Source organism: Myripristis murdjan, chromosome 13 (assembly GCF_902150065.1).
Source record: "Myripristis murdjan chromosome 13, fMyrMur1.1, whole genome shotgun sequence".
NCBI lineage: Eukaryota > Metazoa > Chordata > Actinopteri > Holocentriformes > Holocentridae > Myripristis > Myripristis murdjan.
Genome location: NC_043992.1, coordinates 10,832,918 through 10,860,143, shown reverse-complemented (window position 1 = coordinate 10,860,143; position 27,226 = coordinate 10,832,918). Strand labels below are relative to the sequence as shown.

General features: G+C 41.5%; 1 protein-coding gene across 1 annotated transcript in view; it reads right to left on the bottom strand.

Moving 5' to 3' along the window:
- Positions 1 to 1,826: 1,826 nt before the first annotated feature.
- ulk2 (unc-51 like autophagy activating kinase 2) overlaps positions 1,827 to 27,226 on the bottom strand; it is a 49,378-nt gene continuing 23,978 nt past the window's right edge. The window contains exons 6-27 of the mRNA XM_030066781.1: positions 26,708 to 26,881; positions 26,148 to 26,221; positions 25,903 to 26,004; positions 25,752 to 25,810; positions 25,134 to 25,216; positions 24,938 to 24,988; positions 24,738 to 24,826; positions 23,193 to 23,361; positions 21,813 to 21,870; positions 16,692 to 16,841; positions 14,885 to 15,030; positions 14,678 to 14,758; positions 12,382 to 12,656; positions 11,822 to 12,000; positions 10,564 to 10,673; positions 9,887 to 10,024; positions 9,542 to 9,783; positions 9,243 to 9,421; positions 8,663 to 8,781; positions 6,675 to 6,832; positions 6,295 to 6,430; positions 1,827 to 4,898 (exon numbers count right to left, since the gene is read on the bottom strand). Coding sequence (XP_029922641.1) covers positions 4,834 to 4,898; positions 6,295 to 6,430; positions 6,675 to 6,832; positions 8,663 to 8,781; positions 9,243 to 9,421; positions 9,542 to 9,783; positions 9,887 to 10,024; positions 10,564 to 10,673; positions 11,822 to 12,000; positions 12,382 to 12,656; positions 14,678 to 14,758; positions 14,885 to 15,030; positions 16,692 to 16,841; positions 21,813 to 21,870; positions 23,193 to 23,361; positions 24,738 to 24,826; positions 24,938 to 24,988; positions 25,134 to 25,216; positions 25,752 to 25,810; positions 25,903 to 26,004; positions 26,148 to 26,221; positions 26,708 to 26,881 — 2,837 coding nt within the window. The 3' untranslated portion in view covers positions 1,827 to 4,833. The remainder of the gene's footprint in view (positions 4,899 to 6,294; positions 6,431 to 6,674; positions 6,833 to 8,662; positions 8,782 to 9,242; positions 9,422 to 9,541; positions 9,784 to 9,886; positions 10,025 to 10,563; positions 10,674 to 11,821; positions 12,001 to 12,381; positions 12,657 to 14,677; positions 14,759 to 14,884; positions 15,031 to 16,691; positions 16,842 to 21,812; positions 21,871 to 23,192; positions 23,362 to 24,737; positions 24,827 to 24,937; positions 24,989 to 25,133; positions 25,217 to 25,751; positions 25,811 to 25,902; positions 26,005 to 26,147; positions 26,222 to 26,707; positions 26,882 to 27,226) is intronic.

Genomic DNA, 27,226 nt, shown 5'->3' with positions numbered 1-27,226 from the left:
AGTGGAGCAGTTATGACATGCTCCTTTCTTCAGGAGGTGACTGCTGCTGAGATCAGGGAGCGCCACAATATAGCTTTTTTGATCAAACAGTCATTTTGCTGTGGGTAGCACTTGGTCGAACAATGCTAATGCTGTACTGTGGCTGCACCACTAGAGTCTAGAGACACTAGAGACTTATCTCCCAGAAACAGCCTCACGGACCCAACTCCAAACCTCATCTCTACAATGATAATCACTAAAGACTGGTTTGAAGTTCCTTCTTCCTTAATGTTCATTGGTAGCCTAAATGGGTTCCATTCAGACCTTAATGTTTAGTATTTGACTGTCAACAGGATTGATTACAAGATTTTCACCTGGCTATACCCAAGGTTTATATCTGTTGTAGCATTATTGCAAATTAGTGTGTACATGATTCAAATATGCATCATTTGCTCATGTCAATAAACAATTTAAAAAAAACTTGCAATACATTTTTTATTTGTCTATATGCAAGTAATCAACTCAGCAATTTTCATGGTGATACCTAAAGGTTAAATTTTTTACCCTATTCACATGAGGAAAAAAAGGTAATAGGCGTTTGAATGAGATATATTTTGGGCTTTTTCGAAACTTTCCCCCAGTGGGATTCTTCGGGGCTTTTTTTCCCTCACTCAGGACATACTGAGGATACAAAATCAGTTGAGTTTGTTTCTGTTGCAATTTGTTTGACCTTGAGTCATAAAATGACTGGACTACAGTAACATACAGCACTGACAATCAGTTTACAAGTGCTGCAAAATAAACGCAATGCACATGTGAAACAATAAAGTGAGATACAAATTAGGAAAAGAGTATTGTCTCTCCACTAAATTCACAAACCAACCGAAGACACACGCGGGCCACACTGCAGCTGCCGAAACACAGTATGGTGACTGTTGTATTAGTGGGGCGGCAGAGCTAAACTATCGTTCATCTTGGGATAAAAGCACCAAATTTGGTACACTCATTGCTGAATATATGTTGAATGAATCTGGATAGTGGGCCACTGCAAATTTTTATTCTGATGACTGTGGCAGCCATTTTTAAAACTGGCTGCCACTGGTTACTGGCATGGAATGCTTTGCCTACCCTTCAGCTGCTGTTTCATGTTTTCAGAGACATTTTAAAGTGGGAAAAAGCTTTATTACAATGTAACAGAACATAGCTACATACAACATACAACAAAGCTACAGCTTTGCTAGGCCTACATACATGCGACATTCCAAGCTAGCTACATGTTCCAAGCTTGCCAGCTTGAAAAAACCCTAACCCTAATTCTTTTTGTCTTTTGGGGGGGGGGGGGGGAACTGTTTTTTAATCAAATTTGACTTTTGACAGAACCTGATGTATTAAACTAGAATCAACTGAGTAAACTCAATGAAGGAATGACATCACCTGTGGGAAAAACTCATTTCCACAGCTATTAGATTGTTGATTTTAAACAACTTTTATGTTATCAGCAGGTAATTAATTGTACTGAACATGTATTTCTCCAAACATAAAATCATGGTTGATGACCTGACCACAATGAGCATAAGTTGCATGAAATGTTGGTGCTGTAAAGATGTATTTGAGGTGGTATAATAAGTTATAAAAAAAAAAAAAAAAAAAACAAAGCCAACATTCAACATTTGCATAAATATGAGTCAGAAAAAGACATGTAAAATTAAATCTGAGCTGGGCATTAAAAAAATTGTAGGTGTCTGGTGTTGACTCAAACCAACTGGCCTGTTTTTGTTTTTTGTTTTGTTTTGTTTTTCTCTCAGTTCTTCAGAATCAGTCAAACAAAGAACAAAAAGACAACAGGGCATCTTTCACTTTTTTCTTTTTAATAACAAAGACTGCATTTGAGTTCCATAAAGAACAAAGAGAGATACCCTCGGTGAAAGACACAAGTAGAACATCAACATTTCTCACTGGAAAAAAAAAAAAAAAAAGATAATCAGGTGCGTGGAAACTTGTTGCATCTTCAGGGTCAGTTCAGACAAAGATCCGACGGCAGGGATTCATCAAAATGCATTCGGGTCAAGCTGGAGAGGCGCAAAACAGGGCACATACATTCAAGATCCTACAGGCTCTACGAAGGAAAAGGTGTTGGTACCCATGCTTTATCTAAAGAAACAAACAAAACGGTACCAAGGGAGTGTGGCCTAAATCTACAGCATGGGTTCTGGTAGGATTTCAGAGTTTCAGGTGAGTTTTTGATTTTTTTTTTTTTTTAATTCCTTCCTTCCTCTCTCCACTTGGTGTGCAGTAAAAGGCTTCGTATGGTGCAGAGTGCTCATGACGAGGACGAGGGAGCGCAAAACGAACATTCACAGGAAACCCAGATATGTTTAGAAAAAAAAAAAAACAGTACATGGGAGAACAGAACAGGCCCGGCAGCCGGTTCATGCATTTCTACACAGAGAGGAGAGTTTATTCACACCTGTACACAGGAGCATGTCTGCTTTCATCAAGAAGGCACCTCCTTCTCCATCTTCCACTGGGTACACTACTGGCCGTACGCACACCTGGCGAGTGCACATGCGCGCACACGCGCGCGCACGCGCACACACACACACACACACACACACACACACACACACACTCACACATAGATACACACTGTAAGGAGCACAGTGCATGACTTGGGGAAAGCAGAGGAGAACTGGATGCAGAATAGGCAGTGCTGATTGTGACAAATCAACAAAGTCTCACAAGATTTCATGAAATGAGCAGGAACTGTGGACACTATTTATGTGAGGATTTACATTCCTCCACTGAAAAAGTAGTTATGTGACAATAAACCGCGTGCTCAGAGGCTTTTTTTTTTTTTTTTTTTTTTTTGCATCGTGCTCATTTCACAAAGTGTCATGAAACCGGGCTGGACACACACACGTGTGAGACTTGAGCTCCATACAGAAATCTGTGGACATCATAATGAACAGTCCTGGTAGAAAGAGTTATGTGGAAAGTTTTGGAGCTGCCATGTGGTTTTTATTCATTTTTTTTTATTGTATTTTTTTGTTTTCCTTTTCTTGGCACACTCCTGTTGTGCCAGAATAGGTTTCCTATCAAACCCTTGGCAGACATGAGTAAAACGTATCAAATTCATCTATGTACATATAAAGATTTGTGCTCTTCCACTGACAGGCAGGGCGTCCGATGGCATCAGACGCCTGAAACTCAAACTGTGATCTCACACATTCACTCCAAAACCAAAAAAAAAGAAAGAAAAAAAAATAATAAAAAAAAAATAACATGCACCACATACAAATATTTACAAGTTTGCAAACATCAAGTATTGTTAAAAATTAGCTACAGTTACTGACAAGTGAACATAAAAAAGCTGTATTATTTTAGTAAAATGAAACTTATTAAGGTAACTTCTCAAGTAATTTGACCATTCGATTTCATAATTCGCTCTGTCGGGGGTTTATGTGGGCAAACCAGAGCTTCCACCCAGTTGAAGGTCCTGCCGCCGCTTCAGTGTCCCAGGATGAGTTTTTTTTCCCTCAAGTTCTGATTTTCTGTTCTGTCTTTTTCGAAGCTTTTTGATGTGTCACAGTCCTGCAGGAGCCCTCGGGCCACGTGGAAATACCAACAGGGCAAGACACTTTCACCCCTTAGTTCACCGCAGGCCTTAACTGTGTTTTCACACTGAGAGCAACGCCGACTGGGAGTGGCTGTCATCCACTTTGGACTTATTTTTTTCGACTTCATGAACAAAAAAGAACAGCAGAAATGGGACTGGCTGTCAACAGCTGATGGGCGCAGAAAGCTCAACCGTTTTCTCAGCAGACGCAGATGCGAAAACTCATGAATTCCAGACGTTTTTAGTGACTTGTGGACGGGGTTGCTCGCAGTGTGAACATGCGGCGACTTGCAGCCTTCACATTTCTCTCTTCAAAACTCTGACAGATCCGCGCCCTCCCTCAATCGACAATAAAGTGCTTGAGCTAACGGCTGAAAAAAAAAAAAAAAGAAATTAATTACAAATATACAGGTTCCTTTTGCTTTTGAGGCTGTCTAGTTTGCTGATGTCTCCGTTTGTGTCAACAGGAGTCTGTGTTTTATGTAAAATGTACATTTTGCGTGCAGGGAATCTGTTACAGTGATTGGCCTGCCTGCCTTTTGCTAATTTCCTTCCGCTTTGATAACTTGAGGTTTTCGAGACAAGGCAGCAGGCTGAAACATCCGTACTCTTCTGAGCCAATAAATAAGAACAATAACAAGTAAAACACAGAGTAAATAATAACCATCAATATACTGTAGTAAGCGAGATTTAAAAAGAGAAACAGCGTCATGGGTAGATTAAGTCTCTTGAAGCTTAATGGAGCTTCTCATTGTCCTGTCAATCCTGTTTTTCTTCTGGTACAAAAAAAAGCGAAGAATATCCTGAACGGTGGACATTTCGTGTTTTTAAATCTTTTGATCATGTGGTTTGTCGTCATCATCATGGTTAGTGTAAAAAAACTAAAAAAAAAAAAAAGAAAGAAAAAAGAAAACTCAGTTCAGTTAAGAGTGCACACGTTAAGTCCATGTCCGGTTTTGTAGCCTTTGTTTCAGGATCCGTTGTCATCTTTGGTTGTAAATTTGTGCATCGGTTGCTCTCGGCAGTTCAGTCTGTGATGCAAAAAGTAGAGTAACTGGGTTTTTCTGGATGCAGGATGAAAGTACAGACGAGACTGACCAAAGGAAAAGTGCTTGAGTTGCTACAGGAGGGAACGGTGGGGGCTCCAAGGATTGTAGTCAATAATCTTTGAACGTGGTCCCTCTGGGAAGGGCTGGGACTCTGTGTGTGTGTGTGTGTGTGTGTTTGTGTGTGGGCTGCTACTCGTACAGTGTGACAGTACAGTAGCACAGGGCAGAGATCCTCCTGTCCACACTGGCCTTGTCTGCAGAGGAAACACACAAAGAAAGACTTCATCAATACAAGTTGCATGTTCTGTGTGTCATTTAATATTCAGGATTTCCATTGATGCTGCCAAAAGAAACTGAAGAATTCCTAAAAAAAAAAAAAAAATCCATTATTTATGAGTTTATTTTCCCTGAGCAGATTATTTTGGAGACATTGTTGCTGTTTCAATGTTGGCAGGTGTCCGGGTGTTAATACAAACACCTGTAAGGACGTCTTTCATGCACTCACACACCGTGACTTTTTACAGCATGCGAGCACCATAAGCCTTCAACATGTGCTGTCAAACAGAGTTAAGTCCCTTGTATATTTAACTCTAAATCCCACAAGCCTGCAGGCATTTATTTTGAAAGGTTTTATTTCTCCCTCTTGAAAAAAATCAATTTATTTTTTTTTCTTCTTAGTTTTTTTTTTGTGAGTAATTCCGTGGTTATTTTCTTGTAATTTTTGCTGTTTTTTGTCTTTTTTTTCTGGTAATTTTCTTACAACTTTTTAGTAGCTTCTTGCACATTTATGGGTAATTTCTTACTCATTTGCTCCACACCTTTTTTCGCATGTTTTTGAAAGAAATTACGTTAATTTGCTCAGGTTTCAAAGGGTTAAATAAGGATTTAAACAAAAGAAATCTAATGGATCCAGCATCACCGATCATACACTTTACTGGTACTCTCTGTTCTTATAATTTTCCAGTAATTTTCTTGTATTTTTTTTTTTACTGACATTCTCTTGTTTTATAATTTGCGAACTGCCTTTTCTCCTATATTCTTGAAAGAAATCAAGAGAATTTGCTCAGGTGTCAGCCGAAATGTCTGAATGAAAACGTAAAGATGACGTCTTTCCCAACCTCGTTTATTTTGGTGTGATCCCCACCCTCAGTGCCTTTTCCCCTGACTAGCACATTTCCTGTGGGAAACCCTGAGCGGTTTATTTTTACTGGACAGTCGGCACAAGTCATGTGAAGTACACTGCTCCTAAATAGAGTGCCTCGTCTACCTCATATCCTACTGGGAAAAAAAAAACAGGCAGTCATGCTTCCCTGGATAAATAAATATCACTACTACATTACTGAGGGCTCTGACTTGTATGTGACAGGGACTATAAGTAGTCTGCGGCATCTGATAATGTACAAAATGTCAAATAATGTTATAAATGGTCAAAATATAATTAAATGACCCTTAGTGAGTTAAAAAAAATTCTTTTGGTATAATAAATTGCCAGATAATGTGATTTCATGTTCAAACTCATTTGTAAAAATAAAAAAGCTCCTCACAATCTATTGACAGCCGGTTAATGTAATAATACCCATCACATTTTGTGTGTTTCAGGCTGCGTGAGGGAAGATGTGAGAGTGTGTTTGCGTGCAGGACGGTACTCACACTTGACCACGTTCTCGATGTCAGCGGGGTCCTGGAGGATCTTGGACAAGCCGTCCAGCAGCATGGCGGCCTTGTTGTAACGGTAGGCAATGTCCTCCGTCTGCTTGAACATCTCATCCAGAGCTGCTGACTGAACCTGACACACACACACACGCGCACACACACACACACACACACACACACACACACACACAGCAGTGGTTTGAATGTGCTCTTTGCAAACTACTGTTTTGGTGCTCTCACTTAAAGGTAACACTGATCTACACAACGTAAAAAGCCTGTGGAGACACTTGGGATCGGAGTGTTAGATGGGACTTGTGTCTCCTACTTGTTTTGTTCCTTCAAGTCTCCTGAAGCTCCTCACTGTGTGTGACACTCACCATCTCCACGGCGTGGTTGTAGATGAGCTTCTCGGCGGTGACGCTGTTGATCTCGTCGACGAAGCGCTGCTTATCGGAGAAGAAGTGGTTGAGTTTGTCGGTCAGCCGCCGGCAGAGCGAGATGCAGCTCTTGTAACGCTCATTCAGATTCTTCACCACTGAGAGAAGAAGGTGACAGACTTTAGCGTGATATAAAATAGAAACTCAACTACATCTCATGTGTTCAAAATACTAGAAAAAACATCCTTAAATTATCAAGAACTACATCTTCCCTGTCACCTTGTCCTACATCCTCATCTCCTCAGATCAGTAAGGGTTCAGGGAGGCGAACTTCCTCAGTTCTAAAGCTGACTACTTCTGGGTCGTCTTCATTCATCACTTCATATGCAAATTTAAATGATGCACAAGTGTAAGTGGTTTTGGTTTCCTACTTATAAATATGTGTTTTTTATTAAGTTATACAAACATGATCACTTAAATGTCCTACTATCTCAAACTCATCCAGATGTTATGATTTTAACAGAGACTTGGCTGGAAAAAAACACTGATAATCAAACTGTGTCTTTTGGTGGTTTTAATATTTTCAGAGCAGATGGCTAGTAAAGCTGGTGTCAGTGGTGCAATATAATGTATGTAAAATTATCTCTTTTTTAAATTCTTAAATATTTGGAATTTTGTTACAAACTGATTAGGGACATAATAATTCAATAATACTAACTGGTGTCTACAGACTTCCTTCTGCCCCATCAGAAAACCTAAAAAAAAAATGGGTGAATTAATCGCATTATTGATTGATCACAAGGTGATTATCCTTGGTGATCTCAGATTACACTGTCTTACCTCAAAATCTAATAATCTTAAAGTACTTTTTCATAAACTTAATTTTACATAGCTTATTTCAAATTCCACTCGCCCCAACCTGAAGGATTTATCCAAGTCATCTCAGTCAGGCTGAACTGACTCAATATTATCAAACAGACCAGAGAAATATCCTGCCTGTGGTGTTTTTGGCCTTAGAGTTAGTGACCACTGGCCAACTGTTTGCATTAGAAATGTGAAACAGGAAAGCTAATTCACACACTGTGGTCAGAAGAAAATGATCAGGCTTTTGTACATGATTTTTACTCCGGCCCACACTCAAAATTCCTGATCCTGAGCTAGCTTTCAGTTATTTTACTAATGTTTTTAACTCTGCACCTTTGAAAAAGACAAAAAGAAAATGTAGCTCCACTGCCTGGTTCTATCTTATTTTGTTGCAGAAACAAAGCATGGGCTCTGGCAAGGTGCACCAAAGACCCTTGTCACTGGCTTATCTTTAGAGAATTAAGGAGTAACTGCACTGCTGCTGTAAAGTAAATTTTGGAAAATCATTCTCTAACAATTGTAGTACTCCTCTACTTGCCTATGTTGCTAATGGCCTTCCTCAGATAAATGATAGTTATGAAATCTGCACTGCTTTTACAATCATTTTGCTGCATTTTGTCAGTTATTTGATAGTCTCCAGTCTCCAGTGCCATGGTAGCTCATGCTCTATGCCGTACTGATGTCCAAAAATCAATAGGAGATGACAGCTAATTTCTATGAGTATATAACTCATATTTTCAGTCTCAGCATTACCTCTGGCATCATTCCTACAGTCTGGAAGACTGCCTAAGTTCTTACCCTCCATAAAGGTGGTAGCAAATCTGAATTAAGTAATTACTGTCCAATCTAAAAACTATCTTGTCTTGCAAAAAATTACTTGGGTCACATGTAACTGAACACATTTTTTTTTAACACTGTGCTGTTCTCTCTACTGATTTAATGAAGGCTTTTGACCACTCTCTACTTTAACAACAGCTTTCTTCTTTGGGTTTTGAAAATGGTAGCTGATGGTGGTTTCAGAATTCTCTCTCTGATGGGTCGCAGTGTGTCAAAATAGGAAACATTCAGTTCTCTCCTCATTAAAAAGGCAGGGTGGGAGATTACAAACTGAATGCTGTGCTTACCTTGTTTGACGGCGGTGGAAGGATTGAGTTTGGCTGATTTAATCTGAGCTTTAGCCAGATGGAGAGAGGAGGCCAAAAGCTGAGCTGCCTTCATGTACAACACCAGCTGCTCCACCTGCCTGTAGGGGGCAGCAGAACCACACAAGGTCAGACCTTATTACTACAGAGCTTTGCGTGCCCATTGATATGTACTGAGCAACTTTTATTTTTGCCCACATCCCATATGTAAATTCTATTCTGGTGTAACTTTCTCAGACGCAATGTGACTTGTAAAATTATTTATCAGGATTCCCACTGTGGTCCTGATGCAGATTCCAGGGCATGCCGTGACTAAATTAAGACCTGTAAATGTTATTCCTGGTTTGCTATTTTTCAGTATGGGTTCTACTAGACTGAAAGTCATCTATTGCATGATATGATTCTGTGAAACAAGTCAATACAAAAAATACATTCTGCTGTATAAAGTGACTTTTGTAATCCCATTTTCTGCTCCCATTTTCCAGAAACGACACTGTTCACTACATCAAAAACAAGAGCCTGTAACAAACTGTTTGTCAAGCCTTGTTGAGTGTTTCCTTACCCCCACTCCTTGCTGAGCTGACTGATCTGATCCACCACCACACTGTCCTGGGGAGGATAGAGGGAGGCCGCCGACACACCAAGCTCTGTCCCCCCGGCTCGCACTGCCGCCATCTCGAGGACGCAGTCGGTGAAAGAAAGCATCATGCGAAGGTGCATCAGGGTGTCTGTATGCTCACGCTGCACCAGGAAACACAAAGGTTAGAATAAAACAGAAGATGACAAGAGTACATCCATTTTTCAGGATTATTGGCTCTGGTCAATTCAACACTCGCAGCCAACATTTCCCAGCTCTCTCACCTCCATGAGGGTTTCCTCTGGCAGCTCTGGGGCTTCGAAGGTGATAAATCCATCCAGGCTAGGTGGGGAGGTCCCATAGGGGACATAGCGCAGGCTGCTGGGCGCCCCCTCCACCACAGGGATGGCCTGAGCCACCCCACAGCCTCCTGGAGGTGAGGAGCCCATGGCCATGCCAGGCGGAGAGCCGACATAAACCCGACCACTGGTGGAGCACAGGGAGCCAGCCGAACTGTTGGAGCCCACTGGGAGAACAGGCAGCGAGAAAAGAGACAACATGACTTCTCATTTCAAACTTTAGATATATTTCTGTGGTAAGTTTGTCTGTGGGCTGCTGCAGTTTGATACCTGAGGTGGTGCGTGGCCGGGTGCCAAGATGGCTGCAGGTTGGGGGTGTGCTGCTGTTGGGCGGTGAACCCACGGTGAAAAGGACGGTACGGGGGCTCGCTGACCCACCCTGGGCCAGTCCAGTGGGACCTGCAGGGGCTGGGGGAGAGCGGGCAAGAAGGCTGGTTTATATCTGAGTATATCCTGCATGCTCACAATGTTATAAATTAACAGCTGCCCAAGTAAAATATTTGTTTTACATTTGTTTCAGGTGCTGAGATGCACTACATATTACTACACTACAAAATCAAATATCACAATATTTTTTATGATGACCAACCAGGTGGAGGCAAATAACGGAACAAATACAACAGACTAACAAGTTCAGAAAATTGTATCCCCTTACTGTAAATGCAGCCTTTAAAATGAGGACAAGACAACACTAATGTCATAACATATTACAATATCCAAAATCACAGACAATATCAAGCTTTATATCACTATATCAGTGTAATATTGATACACTGCCCAGCTCTAATATGTAATTAGACACACAGTGCATTAATCTGAATCAAGATAAGCTAGTAAGCTGACTAAATTAAATGTCAAATAAAATGCTGCCGAATATAGCTACAGAGATACATATACACACAACTGAGACAAACACAACACGGGACACAGTGTGTACAGCAACATACCTGTGTCCATGGGTCGCTCTGTGTTCAGGCTGTCGGTGCTGCCCTGATAGGGCTGTCCACCCAGAGTGATTCTGATTGGCTGCTCCGACAGACGGCCCGTACTGACAGACCTGCAGGGAAACAATGGAGAGCATCAGCAAAACATCCAACAGCAGAAAAGTGACACCTCCAGGTAGAATGGAAAGACTGCAGGGCCAGGATAATACAGGGTTTCCCTTTCTTACTCCAGACTCACTCAGACCTTCGTTTCTTGATTTGGTGTTCAGTATAATTTACACAGTCACCATAGCCCAGTTACCAACCTGGGCCATGTCACTCCATAGTGGGGCTGCAACTAACCATTATTTTCACTGACAATTAATCATTTTGTCAATCAGCTGTCAAAAGTAATGACAAATGCCCACCACAAGTTAGTAGAGCCCAAATAAACTCTTCAAACTGCTTCCTTAATCTGACTAACGGGCATAAAAAATATATTTGTTACTATTACCATTATAATTAGTGTTGTTAATTAAAAAATGTAAAAAAGATTAAACTGAGTAAATTCACATTTGGGAATGTGCAACCAGAACATTTTTGGTATTTTTAGAGAAATTTTTAGTATCTGAAGAATGAATTCTGTATCAGACACCAGCTGTATGTAGCGGAGACATCACTCTGTGTTTTAACGCTTATACTGATATCAGTGTTTTGAACTGAACCTGCTGATGCTGCTGTTTTGCACCAATATTCGTTGATAGATCAAAGCCACATTTGGAGGTGGTTTGAAATGCAATTCCAATTGGATTTCTACAGATGTGTCTCAGTCTGGCTGCTAAAAATCAGATTTCAAACTGTCTTTTGCATCATTCACATCACACACAATGACAAAGTTAAATCCAGAGTGACAGAAGTACATCAGAGCAGCATGCAATATGCACCAGCCCCCTCTGTGTGAGTTTGACTGGTGTAACAGAGGAGCTCTGCTCTGTGACTTGACAGCACTACAGCTTGGAGGGCGAGATGCCGGATCTCCATTTCTCATGCTTCCACACTGGAATACTGCGTCACCAGCGTACATTACTGACACCTACGTCGTTACCACAGCAACCTATGTAGATACACTGGTGATATCAGGACACGCAAATCCAATCTGATCACTTGCAAATAACACCACAGATAGTCTGTCTTAAAAATCTGATTTGAGAAACAAATCTGATTTGCCTGCAGTCTGAACAAAGCCATGGCCTCTGAATGAGCAGCGTTCAGACTGTCCCACCTGCCGAAGGTCCTGCTGGCCTCGGGGATGGCCTGGCGTCCACTGGGATAGGGACTGCAGTGGTGGGCACAGATATCCCGCGCATCTGCCAGCGTCTTGGTGGGCATGGGGTTGTCTGCCAGAGCCATCAGGTTACAGGATGCCTGTGTTTTGGGGATCTTGAACGGTGCTGAAATGGTCTGAATGACAACAAATACAAAAAGAGGAAATTGTTACCATAGGATATGTTTTTTTTTTCTCTTCTAATTTACCTACATTTTCCCTTCATGATTAATGTCAAGGTTTAATAGGTGAAGTCAGGAGGAAATTTGTAACTCTCACTTGGATTCACCTGGTGTTCTTGTAGCAAACTGATTGTGCACTCAGTGTATAAATATAAATACTTTGTTAATCTTTCAAAACAGAAATGAGAGGGTTCTATTTCATTTTGTTGTGTGGCAGGATTTGGTGGAGGTGTTTTTCTGTTTGGTTTCCAAGAAACTCTTCAAGCAAAAGATCTGCATGAAGTTTTTCCCTCCACTAATCCATCTTGCCATATACTTGCTAATGCCTCTGCTCACCTTGGTGGGGGAGCCGATGATGGTGGGCAGTGGGGACTTCTGCAGCCAATCGGAGGAACGGGGAGAAGACCCCAGCAGCTTGGTGGGGGAGGAGCCAAGGTTGACGGGCCGGCCGAGCTGGGGTGAGTGGCTGGAGGAAGATGATGAGGAGGAGGAAGGCTGCACGGGGTCTGACAGCTGCTTGTGGAGCTTCTGTCTGGTCTGGTAGACCTCTGTCAGGGTGGGGGCGCTCTGGAGCCGAGCTCCCAGGAGCTGGGAGGACGGGACGGGGGAGCCTGGTGGGGCAGGAGGGGTCCAGTTGTCATTATTGGGACTATGGGCTTCCCATAGACAACCAGTTCATTGCTGAGCAAGGTGTCATCAACCAAACTGCATTATATCATCAAACAACAACAGCACCTGATGTGATTTTTAAAGCACCACCAACTGGCAGTGGGATGTAACTGACTACATTTTGAGGAATTCAATGCCCCATAAAGTCCACTGCGCACAACACTTTCCTGTTTACAAAGCCAGTTGGTCTATGAATGTTTGATACCAAAGATACCAAAGAGACAAGAAAGGGAACAGTCTGAGGAAATGTCTTTTTTGGCATTTTAACGATGCTCAGAAAATATCCATCACCCTGGTCAAAAGCCTTGCAGCAGGATGGATTTTCTCTTTATTTAAATTGACAATAAGAGTATTTTTTCATGAAAATGTCACACATGCTGGATGTTTAATGTCAGGAGAATTACGTGAATAATAGACTGACTCTGGATAGTGACAGAGCTAAGTGTCTGTGAACCTCTCACTGCTAGGTGTTCCTCAGGTCTGAAAACATTTTCACTCTCCTGTGATGAGCAAAAAATAGCAGCGGCAGGGAAAACATGCCATTAGCTCCAGGATTTTATGAGTTTCCTTGCTCATTCACAGGATTTCTGCTGAATATGCTGACAAAAAATAGCCCAGAAATTTTCCACTGGCTGACTCTCTAGGTCATAAAATCTATATTTGTTTGCATGGCTTCACAAATAGGAGACAAAGTACTATATCCTTTCTGGCCAAGGCATCGTCTGCACAGTGAGATGCAGTTTCCTTCTCTGTACAAAAAAAATTAATTAATATCACCATGACGACAAACCTCTTGATACAAACAGTAAGGCAGTTGTAACACACGTTTGGTTGAGTACACATGTGCCTGTGCCTGGGTGTGTGTGTGTGTGTGTGTGTGTGTGTGTGTGTGTGTTTGGGGCAGTGATGATGCAGTGTTAATGGAACACCGGTGACGTTTAAAAAAGACCTTGACTCATGGGCCTTTTGTCAATAATAAACCGATGTCAAAGAATGTAAGAGAGAAAGGAACAGTGTGGTGAACAGTGAAGAGTCTTATATAACCTACATGTACACACTTAGTCACCTGCTGTCCTCACAGCTGTCTGAAGGCCCGTTAACATGAACATGACACATGTTTGCATATCCTGAAAGTATTCAGATGCTGTTACATGATATTCCTCTTTCTTCATATCCTTCTCATTTGCCAAACATTGAATGTAGACTGTTACACATATTTCAAACAGTCCACAGCAATCCACAGCTTTCTGCTATATTCCAATTTCTGCTCCATTTTTCCTGGCTGTATCCTGATACTTTTTGCTGCTGCCATGACCCAAACTGCCTTCACCTTGTTTAAGAGAACAAAAGGTCCACACTGGTACAGCTAAATGTTGGCAGCATACTGATTACCCGATCTATTATGCTCTATAGTCACAGAGCATAGAATAACAGAGAGTCCAGACTATCTTTAAGGGATAGTTCACTCAGTTCACCCAAAATTTGACATTATTTGACTTCCCCCCTAGCTGTTATGCAGGACAGTAGTGGTGCTATCTTCCTCTTATTGTTACTGAGAGCTGGATATTGGCTGGATGGTCCAAATGCTACCGGTTAGCCTCCTGCTATTGAGGTGGACCCCCAGCTAACATTCTTAAAAAGAATCACCTTAAGCCACTCAAGTTGTTAAATAAACAAAGTTTCAGTTTGATGATGTACAGCACAGTTTTTTTTAACAGCCAGAAATGGTGTAAAAAGTTGGCTGTTTTCATAATTACTAATGGTATGACTATTTTCTGGTGTGGCCTAAGCTCTCTGTGCTAACATTTGGTGACAATTGTGAAGTGATGTTAAACCTTATTTTAGTGGATAAAAGCAGTTATTTTTAAGAAAGTTAGCCAGGGAGAATACTACCTAAATGACAGTGAGGCTTTTTTTTTGAAAATGCATGAACTATCCCTTTAAGTCTTGCCAGTGAACTCACCTCCTGAGGAGCTCCGGCTGCGAGACTCGTGACCCTGGAGGTGACAGCAGCAGTGACCCAGCTGCTCAGGGATGGTTCCCACTGCAAAATTAAACATCATATTGTCATCTCTAACTACGGTCACTATACAATACGAGCCAATTTCCTTTGTGAAAAGTGTCGGGGAGGAGCTGCTGAGCTTGGGAACATGTCGGGGCATGTGCTTACCGAGAGGCGAGGGAGAGTAGGGACGGGAGCTGCCGGTGGAAAGACGCCGGCCCACCGTCTGAGCGACCTCCGCAGAGCTGGGAGACCCTGATGCCGCCTTAGGGAACCCCATAGGACTAGTGTTAGAACGCCTCACTGTGCCAGACCTGGAGAACACACATACATCACAAAAGCATTATATAAAGTAGGGCATTATCTTCACAAGAGAAAGTTATTTCAATATTTGTAGCATGTAGAGAGAAGAACCAATTCAAACTTGATCTACTGTGTTGAACAGTCAATTGCCAATCTAAATTATAAAAATAGTTTTCAATAAAACTGCTGGAAATCAATCTGCATTTCAGCTGCTCAGCTGAACTCTCCCACCCCGCTGTGTTTTTTTTTTTTTTTTTTTTTTCTGCTTTGGCTCATTTCAGCCCGTTTCTCCAGTTAGTCAACACTTGTGGTTTTGGCTGCAAAAACCATCCTGTAATTCTGCAAGTTTAATGCCTCGAGCACGAGCTTCCAGTCACGTGGAAAGCAAGCATGTGGGAGCACTTCCTGGGCAGACTGCCACTATGTTGTTTGTCTTGTAAGTCTATCACAACAATTCTTTTGTGGATATGCACCTTCAGCCCTACTTGTTAACTAAAATGGGAAAATCTCATGTAATTACTGCATTACCCCCAATCTCTATGTTTGATGAAAGCCATTCACATAGGAAAATTCACTGAAATCACTGGCTCAGCAGCTACATTTGTTTTACTTCACAAATTCCAGACAAGGCAGATTCACATAGCAGTGAAATCATATTAAATCTTCACATCTGTTTCAAATGGTCAAGATAAACTTGTTCCTCTCCTCCTGATTCATTGTTGTGTGTCACTTTACTACCTTGTTAAAAGTTTTAACTGCAGAAACATGGATGAGTTACGATCTATATAATGACAGAGTTTCCTTGAGGTGTCTGCCAGCTTCTCACTCCCCATGGCCAGAATAGGAAGCACTAACCCATTAACAAGAGCCTCTATTGGGTCAAAGGGACAGGGTGCCAGAGCTGTAATCCTCCCTGGGCAGACTTACGGGCCAAGGGGACTGGAAAGTGGAGCAGGTGGACAGTGAGCCTGCTGCAGGGGATAGCACTGGGGCAAGAGGGGCAGAATCTGTTGTCACTCATAGGTGCAGAGAGGGGCAGACAAGGTGATACTCCAGGAACTTCAAACTAACCCTAATCCTCAAGACTACAGTTACCTCAGGACAGATTAACTGGCAAAACAAGCAAACCAAGAAATGAAAACAGGCCACACTCAACAATGCTGTTACATTTTGCATACAAGGACTAAACAGCAGATATACGGAATGCTAAGAAGCAACACATAAGCTAACACAATACACAATAGACAGGCATACTACCTCCCTGAGGTGCTCTCCTTTTCAGCAGACAACAGATTGTTAATAGGAACAACAGAACTAATCTTCCTGTGAAATAAAAGCCACCCTTATCTGCCCCTCTGCCCTCCCATCTGCTTTGTCTTCGCACTAAACCCCCAAAAATCCCTCCCAGCAACAGGTGGAAACGTCATGAGCTCTAGTAGACATTTGGCTGATGTAACTTCAGCTATACCTGATGGCTGATGAAATAACAGTTGGCATTTTCACCAGCTAATCTGATCTTTTTGCTCGCCACACCCAAACTGTGGGCAAAACATAAGTCACAAGCTTAGAGTCGTGACACAGGTGCATACTGTAGGGCTGATTAATAAGGGGTGAGGTGAACCGCCCCGAGGGAGCTTCTTGCACTGTCAAGCCCAGCAAAGACGCTTCTTACCTGGGGGAGCTGTAGAGTGTGGTAGTGGGGCTGCTAGAGAGGTTCTGCTTGATGCGCTGGTAGTTGCGGACCTGGGTGGGAACAGGGATCGGGGTGGTCTCAGCCCGTGGAGACACCATGGGGGTCTGTCCCGGGGTTGGCTGAGGCTGACTGGAGGGGAAGAAGGGGGAGAGAAGCGTCGTTAGCCAGTCGAGCCGGGGCTGCTGCTTCCACATCTGCACCATGTCTTCAACACTGTCGACACCCATGGTAACTTGATATTCCAAAAGGCAGATAAATCAAGAATACTATTTTTGTTTTGTTTTGTTTTTTAGTAAGAGGTTAATGCAGCAGGACGACACTAACTGGAGTAAGTTTTTACAGCCCTGAGTTCTTTGTTTACTTCAGTGTGAGGCAGGTTCAGGAAATAAAGTTTAGCCCTGTTGATCAGGGGACAGACTCAGCAAAAAAAAAAAAAAGGGGGCCGGGCTTCCATGTAAACACACAGAGGCATGACAAATAAGCTTCCAGCTGCTCATGCTGAAGGCGGAGCTGGGGGCGGAGCTGTCAAATGGCACATGCTAGGCAGTCCCACTATGTGCAGCAGACACAGAAGGGGAAGTGCCAAAAAAAAGAGCCCATTTGCATTCTTTTGTTAGTCCAACGGTCACAAAATGTTCTCGACTATAAAGTCATGACTGGGTCACCCAGAGAGGGGTTTTGCTCACATATAGAACAGGGAGGGGAGGAGGGGAGGGAAATGACTGGTAAAGAGCAGCACAAGTTGGGAACCAGTATTATGCAATGATGTGAAGCAGGGGAGGGTCTAGAGAAGGGGAAGGGAGCGAGGTGGACACGTGAGGCACGAGACTGCAAAGGCAAGCCAAGACAAAGAACCATAAAGCACATTCTTTGTTTGATTTGTGCAAATCTGATGTGCAAACCTGCACACTTTGTTGCATTTCTCCACATACCTAATGATTTTACAGACATCTGAAAAAGGAAACAGTGAAGACGGCATTCTGTTTTTCCCTTCACAGTGCTATATGCTTTACTGATTTCTACCAAGACTTAATACCGGCAGGGATGTTATATGTGGTTGCCTCATAGGAAAAATAATTTGTAGGTCACGGAGTGGCTGCTTCTTTAAAAGAGGCAGAGATGGAGACAGAAGAGGGGGTGAATCTGCAAGCCAGTTAGCATCTCTGCTGACCTGGTTTTAAACCGAGCAGACCAGGGGGGATGGGAGCACAGTAGACTGTATTTAAAGAATCCCTCATCTCAGTGTGTTGCTTTTTTGCTCCTTGCTGCCTCCTCATTCATCTTCACCAGCTGCTCATGCTCCCTTTCTTTCCTTTGCTCCAAATCTCTTGCTTTCTTTGTATTACTAATCTCTCTCCAGACGCCCTGCTCTTCTCTCCCCGGTATCTGTTCCCCTCATCTCTCTCCATCCCCTTAGTTCCTTTATTTTGTTCTTCTCCGTCCCTCTTCCTCCTTCAGTCCAATCGACTAAAGACACAGAGTACTTAGGATAAACAAAGCTGTGATTCACATGAACTTCATGTTTGTGTTAGTGTGTGTCGCTGCAGTTCTGAATACCTCTAAAAGGAAAGGACTCCTCTGGTGGAGACAAAAGGAGTGCTGCATATGCAAATGGTTAATTTCTATACGTAGCATATAATTATTGGGATGAAGGCAGTTATCAAGGGGAGGGCAGAGGGAGAGCAAAAAGCCGACAGAGCAGCAAGAGGGGTGAGAAGACGATGAGGTTTCCAATGGAGGGAGAGACCAAGATAGAGCAATAACAACCTTTAAAAAAAAAAAAAAGAGGAAAAAGAAAAACATAAAGTAGAAAACACCGAGAGGGAGGGAGACTGAAAGACAGAACAGTTTTCCTTGAGGCTGTTTACCGTGACACAAAGAGAGGAAGAGGGACACAGAGTGTAAGTATAAAGCTGTGTCTGAGTGTAGGTTATTAAGAAATGGGTGGGGAGAAAAAGAGGCTAAAAGACAAAAAAAGAGAACAGTATGTCTGGAGGTTTCAGACATTTTAAGTCTTTTTTTTTTTTTTAATGCTACCTGGAATTAAACTGAAGACCAACAGAGTGACCAAAGTAAGGAAACAATGCAGGCAAAACGAGGCTATTTGACAGAACACACCTGAAGAGCACTCTAAAACCCTAAATGGCAGAAAAAGGAGAAAAAGGACACCAGCAAATTTAGACTCAGCATGAGCACTTCAAAAAATGGACAACAATTTAACTGCTGGGGATAAAATTCTGGAAAAAGAAGGGAAAAAAATTGTTCTGCTGGTTTCAGGTGTATTGTAAAATACTCTGGTGGAGCTTGATCCAAATGTTATTTGGCAAAATAGAAAATGTTGTGCATACAGTACTAATTACAGTAAGACTCTGAATGTCACTGCTGACTCATCATTTGCCAAATCCATGCAGCTGATTACAAGCTATAAACTTCATGTGTTTTTAAAGATAATTGCAAAAACGTAAACTTATTATTATTACAGCACTATCTTGAGGTCAGTGAGCGTGCCTTTTATGTGCCTGAGTGGAATTTGCAATGCAACTGCAAACTTGTGTGTTTTTCAGTCTTATAGAAAGAGGAAAAATGAGAACAAAAACAAGACTATGACATGGTAAGCATGTTTCAGTCTTTTAACAGACATCTTGGGTACCAGAATAGCACCATCACATTTTGTTTTTGCATGTATATGCATGTGTGAGGCTATTCTTATCCCACAGAGCCCAGTGGACCAAGTGTTTTTTTTAGTACAGCACAGCCTTGTTGTTTGGCTCAGCTCGTGACTCAAAACTCACTCATCATGCAGATTTGGACGTGGGCAGGAGAAATCACTCATAACAAATGGGCAAGCTCAGAATGTCTGCCATTGCACCAGAGTGATAAAAGACATCTTGTGGCTATAAATCAGAGGGAAGCCAGAGACAAAATGACAGAAAACAAAGAAAGGTGAACCTGATCAGCACAAGAACTGAGGACAGACAAAACCAGTGGGTCTATACCGTGGTAGCTGAACTGCTGGAGACGTGGAAACATATCAAGACACAGCTCATACTGCCAACCAACCCACCTCAAAGGCAGGAGGCTAACAGTTAGCATTTGGAGCATCCAGCACTCAGTAACAATGAGAGGAAGATAGCACCACTACTCTCCTACATAACAGCTAGGGGGGGAGTAAAATAATATCACATTTCCCAAAATAGATGAACTATTCCTTTAAGTGCCAAACCTCAGAATAACATTCTCTGTTATTTGTTAATTTTACCATTACAGGATTATGTAGTTTACACCTCCTCGTGTATTTTCAACATATTTACAAGCACTAAAGTAGCCTTTTGTATATTCTCTCATAGAACTGAGGACCAGGATGTCCAGTGTTAATGTCTTCTAGATAATACTGACTAGTTTGTCTTCAGTGAATAACAGAATAGCCTTTTGTTCCTCAAGAAGGAGTTTACTTTTGAAGTGTCTGCAATGTAGTTATAGTTGGTTAAATTTGGCCAGTGGTAGTTATATATCCAACTTGTATTACCATAGTCATGAATATTTAATACTGTAAAACTGTGTATTCACTTCTTTGAACTGAATGAACTGTCAAAATGCCATTCTCTTGTCCTAAGCCTTCTTCGACAATACAAAGATATGACCTACACAGTAGACAGTATGCAATTAGTCATGTAAGAGGTCATTCACAGCTGAATGACACACACACTCACACACACAAGTAAATCTCTGTGTTTGAAATAGAATATGACACACCACACTGTGTCATGTTTCCGTTGCATGTTCAATCTATTTTTTGTTGTGATCCTCTTTAACATTCATACATCAGTTCATACTCCACGGTCTGTTTCTGAACAGTTACCTATGCTGGGTTTACATACCAGAGATAAAAGGGTATCTGAAGGATTCACACTTCCAAATTAAAGTCTATTTAAGACGTTCTGAAGGCCTTTGGAAACAAATTAGACTGTAGTTGGGCAAAACATTGAAAAAAGACAACAAGAAATTAAATATGAAATCCAATTTTGTTTAGTAAAGAAGATATGATGCATGTTGTGCTTCTGACACTGTTGGAGACACAACACACAAAAACCCTTTATTAAATGGTGAAAAAATTAAATGCACTGGATGAGAGTAATAAACCAGTAAGTGTCATTTGTGTTGAGAGGAAGCATCTTCTACTGAATGCCAGTGAGAGGGTTAACTTGAGCAATATTTCTCAGCAACTTCATCATTATCTGTTTGCCAAAACAAAACCTGCCTTCCAATAATAACTCTTCAATAGAATGTCTCATAAGCTGCTTTGTCCTGACATTTCTGTGATGTATTGAAATCGACAGCAGCGCCTCCATTTGTTCCCACTGAACAACCAGCAAGTCAGGAAGCCCAGAGCTAAAAACACAGCATCTTTTTATTTGCCACTAACAGCCCCAGGTTGTCATGTCCTGACTTTACGTTTTGCTTTTGAAGTGTCTGGTCAGCCTCTGGTTATGAATGACACAAAACACGCACACTGGATTGGGCGGTCAAACACGCACTTGAAAGCATACTCAGTTGAAAACAAAGGATCAACAAGCACGATAAAAAAAGAAGCAGGTCCGCCCAGTATTGGCTTTGTAATAAATCTCAAACTTCAGCCTGTCAGAGTTATGCTAGAGGTTCCTGCCTGACCACAGCTACATGAAAAGTGTCCATTAACATTTTTCCTTTCACATTTTATTCATTTGATTGTTAAATCATGTATTTTGTACATTATCATGTCATTTAACAGCAATAATGTATTCTCAAGTTTACCTGACCACTGAATCACTGTTCATAAGCAGTTTCAATTAAAACATCTCCCACTTTCTCCAAAATAATAAGAATGCCGTATTACTTGATTAAAGAGGATTACTCTTTCTTTAATTCAGCATGTTGCATATCAGCAGAAAATATCATTCTCAGTACCAACCATCTAAAACCCTCACCACTCAAATCTTGGTATGCACACTATCTTTGATAAAGTGCATACTTCTCTGCTATTGTGGTCCTTACATTCCCAAGGTACTAAGACAGTTAAGCAAGTTAACAAAGTCAGTAACCATCTGATGAAATCACACTCACCCTCCACACATGAGGAACTCGCTGGACGGCCGACGGCCTGCTCCCATTGGTTGGTCATCTGAGGAGAGGGTTGTCAGGAGGGAAAACAAAAAGGCTTTACTAATGGATAAATCATCAGTAATTGGTATCAAAGCTAGAACTAGCAGGTGCATGGGTGTATGGGTGTGTATGCATGTGTGTGTGTGTGTGTGTGTGTGTGTGTGTGTGCGTGTGTGTGTTGCAGCAAGTGTTGAGAGTGTGTGTGTTTACTGTTTGTGAAGTGCTGGCTACAATTACAACATGTTGATTGTTAGCAGCTGTCCAGTTCACCACGTGCACATTCTGGTGACATGTGCTGGTCGTGTGTGTGTGTGTGTGTGTGTGTGTGTGTGTGTGAGAGAGAGAGTATGTGCTGTATGTACAGTATGCACTGCTGGCAGATGCTGACTGTAACTTCTGCAAACGTGTATGTTAGCCACAGCATGTGTATCATGCATTTGTGTATCAATTGTGAGTGAACGTGAGAAAGAGTGATTTCTATTACGTCTATGACAGGTTAACAAAACATTTATATGTATGTAGAGCATGTATATTAGTAATCTATATACATAACTGTGTTAATATGTAGGTATGCATGTGTATTCTTTCTATATTATTCTTTATGTACTATGTATGCACATACACAAGCAGTGTGAAATGTTCCATGCATGGACAGATGGCTAGTTATCTTAATATTAGACAAGAAATCCCATGGCTAACACTCGGTAGTGTTGTCAGATGACACATTCTCATTGCTTTTTTGCATTTTTGTGGTGGCACCATGGCATTCACAAGGTTATGTCAAGCAAATGACTTCATCACAAGGCAGTAAAAATGACTTTCCAACTGTTGCTTTTTATTGAGCAGTATTTTATCAATAAAAGGAAGCAATACATAGTGTAAAACTAAGATATATGAATCTTCATATTTCAGCTGAGACTTTTTACACAAATCCCATAATCCTCTTTTTCGTGTATGCAAATCACTTCAGAGGACATAATACAATGGGAGATCAAACTGCTTTCATTTATCCCATTAGTGTATGGTGAAATACATGGCTAAGTCTTTCTTTGATGCTAAGACAACAAATATAGAGCAAATATATAGTATAGCACTTTATTATAGCTATGTTTGCTAGCAGTGTATTCTCCAAAGAACAGATGATGTTTATTGATCAGCTATAAGAAAGCAGGGAGCTTCAGTCACATGTAAATAAAGTGATAAATAGTGCCAAATAGCACCGGGGACACAATCTTTGTGTGACAAGGTAGGACAAAGAGTGTGCGACTGCTTTTGTGTGGAGTTACAGATGGGTGGATATGTAGGGGAAATAAAGGTTAGTACACTGTGTCGACGACTTACAGCTGTCGGCGGAGAGATGAGGCACCAGGACAAAGTCATCGGTGTCGCAAGAGGAGTTCTTACTGCTGGTACTTCCTGCAGACTCTTTTGACAGCTGCAGGAAGTTGGGCGGACCAAGCGGGGGAGATGACAGACCATCCTCCGTTAACGTCTGCATGTCCGGTAGAGACTGTGTATGTATGTATGTTTGTGTGTGTGTGTGTGTGTGTGTGTGTGTGTGTGTGTGTGGTCATGACAGTGTTTGGAAGGGGAAAGGGAGAAGAAGGAGAGGAGTAAATTGTAGTTCTGCTGATTCTTGCAATTAGGGCTTCTAGACATGGCAGTACTGACTGTCAAACAAATCCAATCGCATTTTTAGGGTGAAAAATGGCTTCCTCTGCTTTCCCACTGATACTATGCCACAAACCAGACATGAGTGCCAAGAAATATTATTACAGCGAGTAACAGTAGTGGTGGTAGTGGTACAAGCAGTATTAGTATAAATGGTAGTAGTAGAGGTAACAGCACTAATTATAGTGGTAGTAGCAATAGTAATAGTAGTAGTGGAAGAGATTTTAGCAGTAGTAGCAGCAGCAGTAGTTGTAGTATTAGGAATCATGGTACTAGTAGAGGTAGTAGTAGCTTTAGTAGTAATGGTGACAGCAGTAGCATATAGCAAGTAGGGGTGGTTAATCTGTGTGATTTCACGATTCGATTCGATTACGATTATTGAGGTCCCGATTCGATTAACAACCGATTTTCGATTATTAGCGATTCTCGATTACCACGCTCCTTCTCGTCTGTGTCTTTCCTCTGCTGTCTCGCGGTGTTTGTCTAACCTCTCGCGAGGGGATCGAGCGCGAATCGCTGATCGGCTTGGTGAAGCGCGAAGAACAGTGTCACCAAATAATCGATTCTTAAAAATTTAATAATCGATTCATAATCATCCACAACATAATCGTGATTAATCAATCATCGATTTTTTTCACCACCCCTAATAGCAAGTACCTAACTTACAAACACAACATTCACAAACTCAAAAGTATAAAGGCAAAACATGGAAAGAAAAGCATTCCAGTATGGAAAATCTTGCTTAAAAAGCCGGTTTGCCAAGATTAGCTTCTGCAGGGTGGGTAGGGTAATTGTAATTATTACTTGAGCGATTCATTAATTCTAATCCCTTTCCAGTGGAACCATGTCAGTGATTTCTTCCTCCTCAATCCCACAAATAATTCTGAATTAATTCCATAATTATCAAACTATACTTGTAGGTGGTTAGATAACTCTAGTCCTGTTTGGGGCAAAAAAACAAACAAACAAACAAAATAACAGCTTTCAAGTCAACTTGTAGATTAATTTGGCATCAGTCACACCATAACAGCTACGGTTGTAAGTGGAACAAGAACGTCTCACAAAATGGCACACCTTCATCTGTAGTATGACTATGAACCGTCCAGAGGACTAAGTAAACTAACAGACAAGCACGGCTAATATTCAGTTTTATTACATTTTTTACTTTGTAAAATTAATCTGAATGAGGTTTTACAGAACTCGTATCTAACTCACAGGAGGAGAGTTGTAGCGGATGCATGGCGAGCTGCCACAGGAACTGTCCGTCACAACATTAGACGTGCTGGGAACTGGGACAGGACATGCTAAAAGAAAAAAAAAAGACAATAATTTCTGGCTCTGGGTTGCAAGGTTTTTAAGTCTTACACAGTATTTAACAAGTTATTGTCATTGGGAAAGGTGACTTTTCAACTTACATTTTTTAATGGCGGATGATGGCTCCAGGAAAGGATGGCTGAAAAAAGTATCTGTGGGGTGGCAGTAAAAAGTGACAGAATGAGAACAGAGAAGTCCTTTCACAAAGATGAAATCAGCTCTGAAAATTTCAATAGGTAAACCCAACCCACTCAATCATCATTTGCTGTCTGTGGAGGAAGTGATGTCAGCACTCACCAAAGTCCATCCTGTCTTTCTGGTTTCTCTGCAGCAGCCCCAGCAAAAGGTCGCTGAGGTGTGGGGATGTCTCCCTAGGGATGCTGGGTAGCAGGGTGTGATAATGTTAATACCATGTGAGCTATGGCTCTTCAAAATAAAGGTCACTTAAAGCAACACTGAACTTTGGTAGGGTGTTGGGTTGTATAGTTTCCTGGGCGTTCAGGCCATTTAATCCAGGAGTAAGGCTGCTATACAGAAGTTGCCTGCAGATGCTCCCTGCCAGATCTAATTTCCAAATCAAAGAGTAAAATAACAAAAAAAGACATTTAATTTCCTCAAAAAGTGTGTACTGGGACTTGTTTTTTATACAGTCCACTTTGTTTACATTCATTTATGGGCTAAAAGTGTTATTTGGGAAGCAGTTTTGCCACACTATGGAAGTGAATGGAGAGACACAAATGCAGTATTGTAGATTAGCAGCCCAGGGGAGCACAGAGCAACTAATGAGGATATTTCATCACCATGTGCACTCATGTAACACCCAAGTAACTATACAAACTGACACCCTGCCAAAGTTCAATTTTGCTTTAAAAGCAAAAATCCTCTTTTTAAACTCCAAGAGCTTTCATAACTTACATGGGTTGTAGATTCTTGTTCTTCTCGTAGAACATCCTCAAGTCTTGGGGACTATTTGCCTGTGAAAATACACATTTAGATCAATGAGCGGCAACAACACACACATACACAAACACACGTTACCAATATTCTCTCCTAACATTGTACCAACCTGGAAAGGTGGCTTGCCGACTAGACACTGGTAGATGACTGTGCCTATACTCCAAAGGTCAGCCTTGGCATCGTAGTTCTGGGACATGATGACCTCCGGGGCCTGGGAGGGGATAAGGTCGAAGGGCAAGATCCAAAAAAGGGAAAGGTTATTTAACACACTGCTGAGAAAGCTGATTCTGCCATTGGAGAACGGCTGACATCAGCTGCAATTCTATAGGCACATAAAACACAAAGCACACTAACCATGTACATAGGTGACCCACATAGCGTGGCTGCCATCATGTTACTCTGGAGGTACCGTGCAAAGCCAAAGTCAGCTGAGAGACAAAAGCATGAAACAACCAAGTCAGTATGTCTGTGTTATTAATAGCAACAACCACCACTATTGCTGGACTCTAACAAATCCCTGTGAAGAGCACTCTAAGGCATGACTTTGAAGAGTTTCCACACTGTAACTTTAATACAGTGTACACATAACCTTGGCTACAACAGACAGTTTGGAATTGGGGATAACACACACATGACACTGGACAGGTGTGAAATACTGTATACGGAAAATTACAGACATGAAGTAATCCTTCTGTTCATACCAAGTCCAAGTCTTGGCAACAATATAACTATATGAAAATAGGATACAGTTCACATTAAACATTAATTCATACTCTCTAGATTTGCAGAAATGAATGTACTCTATACTAATAAAACAGATCCTTTATGGCATCTATACAAGACCACCTCCCCTAATTTAAAATTAACAAAATAAAAATGTGAAACCAATTGAAACTTAGTGCTGATTCTGTTACCTATTTTGATGCGGATGCCATTTATACTGGACTTCTTGCGACCCACGTAGGACAACAAGATGTTCTGAGGCTTTAGATCCCGGTGAATGATTCCTTTGCTGTTGAGGATGCGCATGGCAGCAGCAATCTGCTGGAGGAACACCCTCAGTGTGTCTTCCCTAAGGGTCCCCTTGACTAAAGGAGAAGAGAGAGGAGCAAAATGACATTACCTAGGATTCATGTTCTCTCTCATTGTACTTTACTTGGTGCAAAAGCAATAGAACCTGAAAATTTACAAATGTTTTACAGGGGAGAAGAAAGATCGGTAAGTGACAACATTGTGTCTCCAACTATTTTACTGATTATGATGCATCTGCTTCTGTTTTACTGCCAAATATAAATCTTGAATAACCGTCCCAACACTTGCCTACTGAACTCATTCAATTGCTTCCTGCTCCTTAATACACAGCATTAATGTTTGCTTTGGTCTGTACTCACATGATGCAAAACACTCTTAACATCCTGCACTACAATTGCTCT